Source organism: Mytilus galloprovincialis, chromosome 9, assembly GCF_965363235.1.
Source record: "Mytilus galloprovincialis chromosome 9, xbMytGall1.hap1.1, whole genome shotgun sequence".
Taxonomy (NCBI): domain Eukaryota; kingdom Metazoa; phylum Mollusca; class Bivalvia; order Mytilida; family Mytilidae; genus Mytilus; species Mytilus galloprovincialis.
Genome location: NC_134846.1, coordinates 12,874,638 through 12,886,910, shown reverse-complemented (window position 1 = coordinate 12,886,910; position 12,273 = coordinate 12,874,638). Strand labels below are relative to the sequence as shown.

At 32.1% G+C, this 12,273-nt stretch overlaps 1 protein-coding gene across 1 annotated transcript; it reads right to left on the bottom strand.

The window, feature by feature from the left end:
* Nucleotides 1-3,040: 3,040 nt before the first annotated feature.
* On the bottom strand, nucleotides 3,041-9,834 carry LOC143044438 (NFU1 iron-sulfur cluster scaffold homolog, mitochondrial-like). Its single transcript, XM_076216453.1, has 7 exons — nucleotides 9,728-9,834; nucleotides 8,182-8,291; nucleotides 7,076-7,211; nucleotides 6,147-6,213; nucleotides 5,233-5,347; nucleotides 4,487-4,590; nucleotides 3,041-3,751 (listed from the first exon to the last, which is right to left on the bottom strand). The coding sequence occupies exons 1-7, from the start codon at nucleotides 9,793-9,795 to the stop codon at nucleotides 3,536-3,538; spliced, it is 816 nt and encodes a 271-aa protein (XP_076072568.1). The 5' UTR covers nucleotides 9,796-9,834; the 3' UTR covers nucleotides 3,041-3,535.
* Nucleotides 9,835-12,273: the final 2,439 nt, after the last annotated feature.

Below are 12,273 nucleotides of genomic sequence, written 5' to 3'. Positions count from 1 at the left end.
CATTTTAACGTTGTGTTTCTGTTGTGTCGTTTGTTTCCTCTTATATTTGAGTGTGAATTCATATTACTATACGACGTGGGACGATTCTTTTCTGTTTAATGCTTAGTTCGTTTCTGTGTTACATTTTAATGTTGTGTCGTTGTGCTCTTATATTTAATACGTTTCCCTCAGTTTTAGTTTGTAAATAGTTATCAAAGGTACCAGGATTATAATTTAGTACGCCAGACGCGCGTTTCGTTTACATAAGACTCATCAGTGACGCTCATATCAAAATATTTATCAAGCCAAACAAGTACGAAGTTAAAGAGCACTGAGGATCCAAAATTCCAAAAAGTTGTGCCAAATACAGCTAAGGTAATTTTTTCCTGGGATAAGAAAATCCTTAGTTTTTCGATGAATTCAAAGTTTTGTAAACAGGAAATTTATAAAAATGACCACATAATTGATATTCATGTCAACTCCGAAGTGCCGACTACTGGGCTAGTGATAACCTCGGGGACGAAACGTCCACCAGCAGTGGCATCGACCCAGTGGTGTAAATGGTTATCAAAGATACCAGGATTATAATTTAGTACGCCAGACGCGCGTTTCGTCTACATAAGACTTATCAGTGACGTTCATATCAAAAATTTTATAAAGCCAAACAAGTACGAAGTTGAAGAGCATTGAGGATCCAAAAGTCCAAAAACTTGTGCCAAATATGGCTAATGTAATCTTTTCCTGGGATAAGAAAATCCTTAGTTTTTCGATAAATTCAACGTTTTGTAAACAGGAAATTTATAAAAATAATTGATATTCATGTCAACACTGAAGTGCCGACTACTGGGCTGGTGTAACCCGAATTTGTTTTTTTCTATCGATTTATGAGTTTCGAACGGCGGTATACTACTGTTGCCTTTATTAACACTAGTAAAATATTGCTTCAACCAATTACAAAGTCATCGACAAAACCAAAAATGTATCAGTTTAAGTTTCTGTTGTATTTATTATACTGAATTAACTTTACTGCGGTTTTATCCGGTGAAAAACAACTACGTTCCTTTTTTTTATATTTTCGAACAAATCAGTTCATAAAACATCCAATAAAAAACGGAAATTAAAACAATCACCATCGCAGCAGTAGTCCACGTCTGGGAGATATTTCCTCCTTGAGAGTATCACCAGCCCAGTAGTCAGCACTTGTGTTATAATGAAACATCAATGATTATGGTTATATGGTTATATTTATAAATAAACTGTTTACAAGTTTTGAATTTCAAAATACTTCATACTTTCAACACCAAGAATAGACTACCATTACGTAAGCTATATTTGGCAAAACCTTCCGAAATTTGTATCTTTCTGAGTTTGTTTTTTTTTAACATCCGCTCAGTCAGTGCTTCCTTTCCAATGGTATCACTAATTTTAGTATTCCTGTCACGTAGTGTTGTCATCTGAACAGTAGTTTTAATATTTTCGTGTAAGCGGAGGGTTCGGCTAGCAGCAGGTTCAAACCAGCATGTTGTTTTAAGTCAGGAACATGTCAGTTGTTATCATATAGTGCGTTTCTATATGTGTTGTATTCAATTTGGAGGTTGTTTTTGTTGCACTCCAATGTTTATGTTCTTCCTCTTATAGCTGATGTGTTTCCTCAGTTTTAGTTTGTACCCTGGATATGTTTTCTCTCAATCGATTTATGACTTTTGAACAGTGGTATACAACTGTTGCCTTTTTCCCCCCTTTACAATAGTATCACCAACCCAGAAATCAGAACTTCTATGTTAAATTAAAAATAATTTATATTTTTATATTTATAAATCTAATGTTTACAAAACGTTGAATTTCGATATACAAAGGATTTTTCTTCCGTAGGGATTGATCATCTTTGCAGTATTAGGCAAAACCTTTCAGAATTTTGAGTTCTCATTGCTCTTTGATTTCATACTTTTGAGATTTTAAATGTATTGCTTAGTGCTTTATTGGTGAGTATTTTATACGAAAGACTTGCGTCTGGCGACGAAAATCAAAAGTCTATTGTTCTTGATTAGGCATTTTTACAACAGGATCGATGACACTGCTGGTGGTTTTATCCCCGATGGTATCTTTATGGAATTTTAAACTGTCACCATCTGAGATGCATTTTCCATTCTTTTGTTCCGTTATAAAGAATGTGGAAACCAGTTCTGTGAAAATTATCTAAGCATATTGGTCAAGAATTTTCTGCTGATTATTGCCTGCCCACTTTATTAAGTCTTGAAACCAACGGAACTCAATTGGTTGTTTTTTATTTTAGAGATGACACATGTCTTCAGTGAAAATCACATCAACATATCAAATAGCAAAAAATAACTCATCGGGAATCTTTTACCATATCAATTATCTTGCGAACATTTTAACATCAGTCAACTCGTCTTTGTGTCATTAAACTGTTATACTGTTGTTGTTAGGTTTTTAAGTTATGGATGCTAAATTTCAAATAGAAATTCGAGAGATTTAACTCAGTGTTGGTTGCTTAACGTCCAGTGCCTGAGTGGCAACCATTGCATGCATGTTTTGGACGAGATCAAGTTAAATATAAATACAATATATAGGTAGCTGGAAAATGAGAGTACATTGGATAGGGACAGAACTTTTGCCTTGCAACAGATAACCTACTGACCCCTCAGAGTTGTTGGAAGGTTTTTTTAACGTGCAGAGGGCATGGCAATCCCTTAACACCAGGCATCATATTTTAACATCCCTATTCTGATATGATTTTGCTGCATGCTTGTGGCAAATCTTGCAAAGCCAAATAGACATCTCACTTTGGCAAGGATGTTACTGCCAGTCGTAAGAATTTAACTCTTTTCCACCGTGAACTTTGGAAAAGTTTGCAAGCAGGAAGTTAAATTAAAATTGTATGTTACATACGCCAAAGGTAGAAGAACTTATTATTGTTAAAATATGTTCATAAAAACTTTAATCTTTTGTGGTCTATCAACGCATTGGAAAACATAAATTATGCTAGCAAAAATTAGTGTTACACATTTCTTCTACCTTTAGAAAACAACAAAAATACTAGTGTGTTTTTAAAATTTTAATGAATATCAATTCACATCACATGTTCTAACAATAAATATCAACAACAGACTTCAAAGGATCTGCATGAAATACCTGGCATCTATACATTTCTCTAAGGAGTTAAGGTTGTATATATCTGTATATAGCTTATATCTGGAATAATCACTTGTGCTCACCCTATTTCCCATTGATTAACTCAAAACAGCAAATGACTTTTAACTGAATATTATTATCTGTTCTGTGTATGTTTTTAGTATGAAGTACTGCCATACACAAATAAAATAAGAAAAAGAGGCTTAAAATGGTTGCTTCAATATCAAATTCAAAAAATGAAAATGCAAATAAGTGCATAAAAAAATCTGTTTACAAAGCATCTTATTTAATAATTCCAAACACACTTGGCACAGTATTGCATCAAATGTTATACATCCACTATTAATAAATCAATGGATAACATTAAATTAACATCTGATGTCATAATTAACATAATTCCTTATTAGGTATCTTTTGATTCTCCAATACTTTTCTCAAATTTTTCAAATTCTTGTTCACTCATATTGTCAGCCTCATCTTCAATCTGTTCAACTCCCATAACTTCAGGTATATAAAACTGTAACATATTTTGTACACCGTGTTTTAATGTAACAACTGAACTTGGACAACTTGTACAGGAACCCTGCATCTTTAGTTTTACAATACCTTCTTCAAAACCCTGTAATTAAAAAAAGATTTAATGGTTTTATTAAAAGCAAGATAAAATACATCAATAGATAATTCATATCAATAAAACATCCAAAATTTTCTGAACTTACAGTATAATTAATCTATCAAACATATTTACCAGACAGTTACAAGACAGAAGTCTGCTAAATATTGTTTGTGCCTGTCCCAAGTTAGCCTTTTGACTTTATAAGTCTTGTATGTTTTTTTTAAATTTTAGTTTATTTATATATTTTGAAGTTTAATGTGAAGTCTGTTTTCACTGAACTTATATACATTTTGTTTAGGGGAAATCGGAAGCCTGCCTCCATGGCTGGAATTTTCTCGCTGTGCTGAAGACCCCTTTAATAGCCTTCAGCTGGTGTCTGCCCTTTCTTTGGTCCAGTAGTGGTCTCTTTGACACATTCCCCATTTTCATTCTCAATTTTATCATATGGATATGTTTTTCGAATCTTGGTCCCTGCATTGTGGTTTTTTTTAACCTATGTCAAGGCAAATTTTTATCACTTATAACCTAAAAGTCTGATAAAAAAAAGCATTTTCATGTCTTACTTAGACTATGTAGAGTGGCTAAGCTTGGAATTTAGCCACTCTGTACACACCTCTACTGTGGATGAGTAGAAAAGGCAACGTTAAGTTTACTCCATAGGGAACAAAGCATAAACCAATTGTGTATACAAGAGATAGAGAGTAAGACTAGTGAAGTTATAATGTATTTATAGTTTACCATATAAACAATATCTCCACCATCCTCCTGTACAGTAGGTCTTATTCTTGTGTCAAGTAACTCCTTAATCATAAGGACCACCTCATCATCCTCTGGGTCTACAGCTGGAAAAATAAATAAACAATTTTTCATTGAAGTTTTAGATTCATACATTGATAAATCAGTATTTGCTTCAAATTTTATTTTTTTTCAAACAATCTTTATAAACAGAATTTATTAATCAGATCATTGCTCTTTGTGTATGATTCTTTATGTTGATTTTCTTGATTGACAGTATTCAACCAGATACTGTTATATGTGGGTAGAAACCTGTAGTAAATAGCATTTTCTGACCATGCTTTCCAAAATATGTGCTTTTTTTTTTTATTATTTCTCTTGTTCACAATTAAAATCATCCTGTTCCATTAGCTGCACTGTACCAGTCTTTATTGAGTTTTTTACTTCAACTACAAATGGTTGCTAGGTGACAAACAGGGTTGGTTGGTGTTGGCATAACACTGGTTTAAACCCAACACATTTTAGCATACACCAAGTCAAGCTACCTGTTTTAAACATGTGTTTTCTTTTATTATAGTCCATTTTATGGGGAGTTAGATGATACAATACCAAATTTTGAATAGATTTTTATAGGTAAATTTCTATAGCTAAGGTGAATTCCACAAAATGCAGTAGCTTTTACTTTACATTTATAAAAATGTATAGCATCAGCATTACATTTTTAAACATCATATGTTGTAGTTACTAACCAGTATCAATAGATGGCTGTTCATCAGTCAACACAGGTAAGCCACTGGCAAAAAAGTCCATAATGGTTCCATAGACATCTGGCTTTACCACCTGCCAATCAACATCTTCATCTGTCTGTAAATCAATAAAATACCAAATTATAGTACAGTACAACCTGTGTTATCTGACACAATGGGGGATCAGGAAAAAATGTTGGATTAAGAAGGGTGTCAAAATACTCAGGTTCTTTCTGAAAAGATTAGCACATTTTGGGACCATGAAAATGTGTCGCTTAAAGTAAGATGTTGGAATACTCAGGTGAAGGGTTAGACAGGTTACACTGTAATAGAAATTGAAGCGAGCAATAGTGAAGCTATCAGAAATCTTATATTACAATATGTGTAAAGAGTCGAAAAGAATATTTATTAGTTCTGTATATGAAAAAATCTATAACACTATATCTAACAAAGGATTTATCTTATCATTGTATATCATCTTTTGGAGTTTGACATGACATACTTTTTACTGAAATGAGTTTACTGTAAGTTGATCTTGGTTTCAATATCCTTACTTTTTTACTCCTACTGTTTTTTAGCCTTAATTGAATGGTTACCCTCAAGATCAGTCTATGGGTAACAGTTTACATCTACTATTGAAAACTAAACAGAACTTATTTTTTCATTACTGAGTGATACTTATGGGTTAAAAATATTAATGAGATGGTACTTTGACATGTTTGGCCTATAGTGGTTTACTTTTACAAATTGCGACTTGAATGATGAGTTGTCTCATTGGCACTCATACCACATCTTCTTATATCTATTATACAAAATGTACTTTGTATTCTATTTAGATCATTTGTGTCATGAATTGATTATCTAAATCCATTGATTTCCATTGTATAAATAACTTGAAATATCAACAAAAGACTTACTTTAGTTACAGTTATAAAATCTGTTCCAAAAAACACACCTTTTACACCATCAATTCGAAACAGCTGTCTGAAATTTAAGAGAATTGTTAAACAATGTATGAGAATGCATAAAAATCATTTTACTTTTAGTAAACACCCTATTTCTTACTTTACACTGAAAGTGTTAGAATATTTGTTTAAAATCAAATACATTTTGCACAGGCAAATAAGACACCAAATAAAACACAAAAATAATTTTTAGCAGAAAGATATTGAATTGTTAAAATTTACAATTTCATGATTATTTACATGTACATGTATGTGTAAGATGACATTTACTATGGACATGATGGGAGGTTGTGATAAGCACATTATATATGCTTATTTCTTGTTTTATTTAGTGAATGGCTATTATTTATTTTGAATTTATTGAACCATAAAACTAATTTTTGACTCTTCACATTGAATAATCCGCGAAGCGGATTATGTAAAATGTGAAAAGTCAAAAATTAGTTTTATGGTTCAATAAAATCAAAATAAATTATTGCCATTCATTATAAATAAATTTCTATCAAAAATAAGGCTCAAAGAACTTTTTATATATTATTTATATTAACAATGACAACGTACACACATGTTAGCGTATGAATACACAACGTCAGAGTGGGCGTGTCGCCATCAAAATTGATAACATTGAAAATAAAACTAATGATTTTAACCAATCAGAAGACAGTAAAAACACCAAATTTATTTATTATCATGTAATTTTAGAAATATTCAGCCCTTTTTAAAACATAGAGATAAACATCAATGCCTTTTGTTTTCTTGTAGTCATTATTACAAGCTGATGTTTTAGAATTTTCATTGTCAGTTTGGAATAGTGATGTATCGCTCTAAAACAAATAAAAATCTTATTTCAAACTTGAAAACATTTAAAAAAATCATCCTACTTGGCTAAGGTGGAACAGTAAGTGGATGAAGCATTGGGAAAATCTTTGGTTCCTGCCTCCAACACTTGTACTCCAGGTATAAACTTTAAACTGTTTGGATTGGGAGTCTCTTGTGTCTGAATAAACATATGTCTCACTGAAATTACAACATAAAAATTTGAAAATTATATTTTCTGATAAATTATATATCATTATAAAATCTTTTTTTTTAACTAATATGTTTAGTTGTGACTTGCTATGAACTAGTTTTAGTTACTGTAATTAATTGTGTCTTTGAGAAGATGTGATACAATCGCCAACGAGACAATACTCTATCAGAAACCAAAAGACATAGAAGTTAACAACTATATGTCGAGAATATTTGATTAGAATACTGAATACAAAAGGTGATAGAGCAGATTGGTATCCTGGAAAACAATGTTTTCTCTGGGTAACAATCTGTTCTATCACCCTCTCAGCTACATGTATGTGTTATTAAATTTTATATATGTTATAAATCTTTAATGTCCAATACTCTAGTAAATTTCCAGTGATTTGGGGAAATCTTCCCAGGATGTAAATATTATCAAAACGTCTGTCACAGGAAAATAGCTGTCTACTAAGACCTATATGTATTGCTGGATGTGTCACTGGGTATACCAATTTCCACTCAGACTGTATGCCCAGATTTATCTATCTATGAGTATGACCAGTAAACTAATGAAGCATCCTTCAGAATAGTGTACATGCTAGTGATCTATGTTGATGAAATACATGAAATAATCAAGACAACTTGCCCACAGATACCCCTCACTGACAAATGATAGATATGCATTGTATGCATATAGCCATATACAGTACATTATTACATGTAACTAGTTTTTAGGAAAACAAAACACTTGAATTGTGTATTTGTGTTTTTTAACATTGCAGTCTGCACCGTTAGCCACTAGTCTGATGCCCCAGACTAGTAAAAATTGATTCGGACTAGTGAAAATTTTAAAATTTTATATACAATGTAGTCATATAAGGACAATTTTGATATTTAGTGTCCGGACTAGTACATATAGTAGATGAAAAAGTTTTTGGTGCAGACTGCATGATCGAATACATTTTATCAATCTTACCTAACGATTTTCTGTTTATACATGGTGGCTGTAACAGCACTCTGTTATGTGTATTTGGGATGGCTCTGTTTATTTGGTTACATCTTGTACATGTGTGTACGCTAGAAACCCTAAGAAAGTAAATAAAAAAATGTATGCAGATAAAATATGTAAGTTACATTTGTACATGAATATACATGTACATGTATATACATATATACAGTGATGTATAATGAAAAATTTTAAAATATCTGGTAATTAGGATACAATGTATATGGCATTATGGAAGTTGAATATAAACAGATAATATATGCATATGCTACACAGGTTATTCAGTGTGCACCACATTGTTGATGTTATTTCTTCATCAGTCAATTAAGGGTCTAATTAAATATACCTTAAAAAAGTTATTAGAGAAAAATAACAAACATGTTGTTATTATGGGCTTAAATATCAAAATACTCTAATAACATATGTATGTTACATGTTCCAAAGGGACAATATACAAACTTTATTTTGTTAAATTTTATCACAATTTTTATTGATATTATAATTTTCTTTATGTATACTAAACTTTGCGAAGATATAGCAGTTCATAGTTTACCAATTGTGCATAGTACACCTATGTTATTACAGAAAATATACTCCTGCAATAACCAAAGGGTGTTATTACAGCTTCTCTACATCTTTTTAAAGCCTTTGCTGAGACATAAATCACAATGACAATGTATTTCAATTCATTGTAAGAAATGATGATCAGAACTTGTAATGAGGCACTGCGCAAGATTCCAAGTAATTCCCAAGTGTCTCATTTACTCTCATATGATAAGTTACATGCCTGTAATAACTAAGCCTTGTTATTACAGCTTTATTTTCCCTTAAAGGCCTTGTCTCATTGATTTGCCATGGTTGATCAAAATTGTATTAATGGAATTAGAAAAGTAGTTATCAAGGTAATGAATTAAGCTATGTGCCCACAGAAGATGAAATATTTATGATATATTTAACTGATAACAAACATATGTTACTACAGATTGAGGAAAAAAGAGTAGACAACTCATGAAAGTGTAACGCATGCATGTTATTTTTCTCTAACTTATTTTTTAAGTTAGACCCTTGACTGTTCATAGACAGAAAAAAAGTATCAGCTATTCCTTCATAGATACATATAGTTTTTAAATGTCAAAGTCTGTAAAATAAATTAATCAAGTTTGATGACCTTTGACTTTGAACATGTTGTACTTTGATCTGTATTTTTTATTTCCTAAACAATGCTAAAATCCCTCATTAGTGAAATAGTTGATAAACAAATATAGAAAGTGGGGCATTTTTTTTTATTAAAGTGGGGCGAGTTTGTGCAAAAGTGGGCCGATTTGACAGTGGGACGAGTTGACTTAATATTCCCTTTTATTTTATCACACATCTAAATTGCGCAACGTCACTTTTCGGAACCCATGTCCATGACAAGGCTACAATATAATTAGCTTGCAACATAATGGAACTGTTATAATTAATTATTGATTCATACATGTTTTTATAAATCATAAGCGTAAATTTATTAACAGACCTTGATAAGACGTGCTGTTTGCGAAAGAAAACATTTCTCAATGCCACAATGTTTATTTTGGTGGCCATCTTGTCGATTTCTTGGTGGAATAAGCGCTTGAAAAAAGAATCTTGTAACTCGTCCCTCTGAGAACTCGTCCCTAGTCTAAAAGGTCAAACGGACTCGTCCCTAGTCTAAAAGGACAGATGAAGCAAAGTAGAATGTGGAAATGAATTGAGGACACAACATACTGAGTGTGTATTCAATAGACAATTGATCGAATCTTTTTTAGATTCATGTATGTGTCACAATTGTGTGTTCATGTGATGATGTTGTCAATCTGGGAACAGTATATATGTCAATATATATATGTTCCTGTTTCAACGTTTGGAAATATTAAGTTGTTATTTTATGCATTTTAATTTGTGCCCACTTTTATCAGAATTTCTGTTCATAAAGCAGCACTGAAATTGAGAAAAGGGTTCCTAAATATACAACGATTATCTTTTAAATATTGATTCTTTGCTTGGTTAACCTCAGATGGTATCACAGAGTCCCTTAAAGTATATATAGACACAATTAAACAGCATACACAATTACAAATAAAAAAAAAGCATGTTGTGTTCAAATGAATATGAATAAAGCAGCACAAAAATTAAAAGCACGTTTGAGACATTTTAACAATCCATAAAAATGTGAAAATTTCATTTATTTAAATTTTTTGTTGTCAATAACTAAAAAGTCAATGTGAGCACTATATGTAAGTAACAGCCCTAGAGAGCTCTTAATCTGACTATGAGATAAACATCCAGAGAGTACAAAGTCAACGTTCATAAAATTAAAAGGCATGCATTTAAAAAACGATTATTTTATTCAAAGTATGTTTTGGGCCTCGAGAGCTGGTGTGCATGGTGCAAGCGCCCTGGGGCAATCTTCAAGAGAACCTACCATAAAACCAAAAACATTTAATTTGCTTTGCAAGTTCTTTTGAGACATAAAATGCATGAACATGTAACAAATTACCAAACAGAAGAGCAACATCAGTCAATACCACTCTTGGACTGAACAATTAAATATGCGGTCAAACTGTTTTCAGCCCTAAATGGTCTGGGGAAAAAATTGGTTGCTTATATAGGGAATCACTGAAGCATGACTGGAGCGGGCCCCTCTTAGGTCAGTCAGTGGGCCCCCATTTATGAAATTTTCTGGATCCGACACTGAAGCAGTGACGTAAACAAAAAAGATTTTAACCCATATCTTATAGTTCGAACAAAAGTATCGTATGTCTATGATTTTGTCTAAAAAAATATTTAGTGTGTTTAATATGAAACAAATGTGTAAAGATACGGCATTAGTTAAGAATTTCTCAAGTGCCAATACACTGATGCATCTTATTTGTTTATATATGGTTCCCGTAATCCCCTGTCCTTTTGGGTTGTGTACACACGCGAGGCGAGTGGGTAGTGGGAGCTGAGAATGTAGTCCTAAAATTCAGAAAGCTCGTGGGACCACCCCCTGGATCCGCCACTGTAATATAGTTATTAAAAAATCTAGTTTCCATAAGGCGGGTAGGTTTGATATAGAAAACTTCAAAGGGTTTCAAATATTATTCGGTTTACCGTTAAAGTATTTATCATTAACACCAGAGACATATATACGTATATATATGTCTCTGTTAACACCATGAGCACAGGGCCGTAACTACATTGAGGCAAATGTTGGAAATTTAAAAAAAAAAAAAAAAAAACGGAAACAAAACATTGTCTTCATATCAAATTGTTTTCACTGAAAGTCTCTTGAAGCACGTTTTCTTTACTATCTGTTGTTGCCCCTGCATGTTTTCGTGATCCATGTTTCTATTTTACTTTTAGTTTTCAGAGTAGATAGTCTATTGTTTGTACTTCTGTGTCCCGGGTTTTTCTTTTGTTTGTACTTCCGTGTCTCGGGTTTGTCTTTTGTTCATTTATTGTCCTACTTTATGACTATAGTCTGAGTGTTGATTTTCATTTGTAAGAGTTTGATTTTGCAATAATGCATGCCCACCGATGTCCAGACATTGTGTGAGAAAATATTTTAAGAATATACGATGCTTTACTGGACACAGCAAAAAAATGTCGTTTCTGCATGGAGAATTGAACTTGATATCAAAGAAAACTGGCTCTATTTTGTAGAAAGATAGCTGACATGGATTAAATTAAAATAAGACCTCTAATTTCCCCGTATCAAGTCATCTATATAAATTATAAAAACATCAATGCATTGCAATATGACTTTTTACATTGAAGGGTTAAACTTGCATTAAGTTCAGACCCTTTAACAGAAAATAAAGGAAAATGGAGTAAGCGTGTACGGAACCTAATCTCACACAAAGTCAATGCATAGAAACAAATACAATGATCAATGGTCAAACTTTTTATTCTTGTTCTTCATCTTGATAGTTACTGGAGGGTCTTCAACAATAAAAGAATCATTAATACCGTAAAACAAGGTCAAGATGGTCCTTAGTGACTATTTTTCAGTACTAGTATAATTATAATAGTTGCACTGTCACTATATTTAAATCTAGC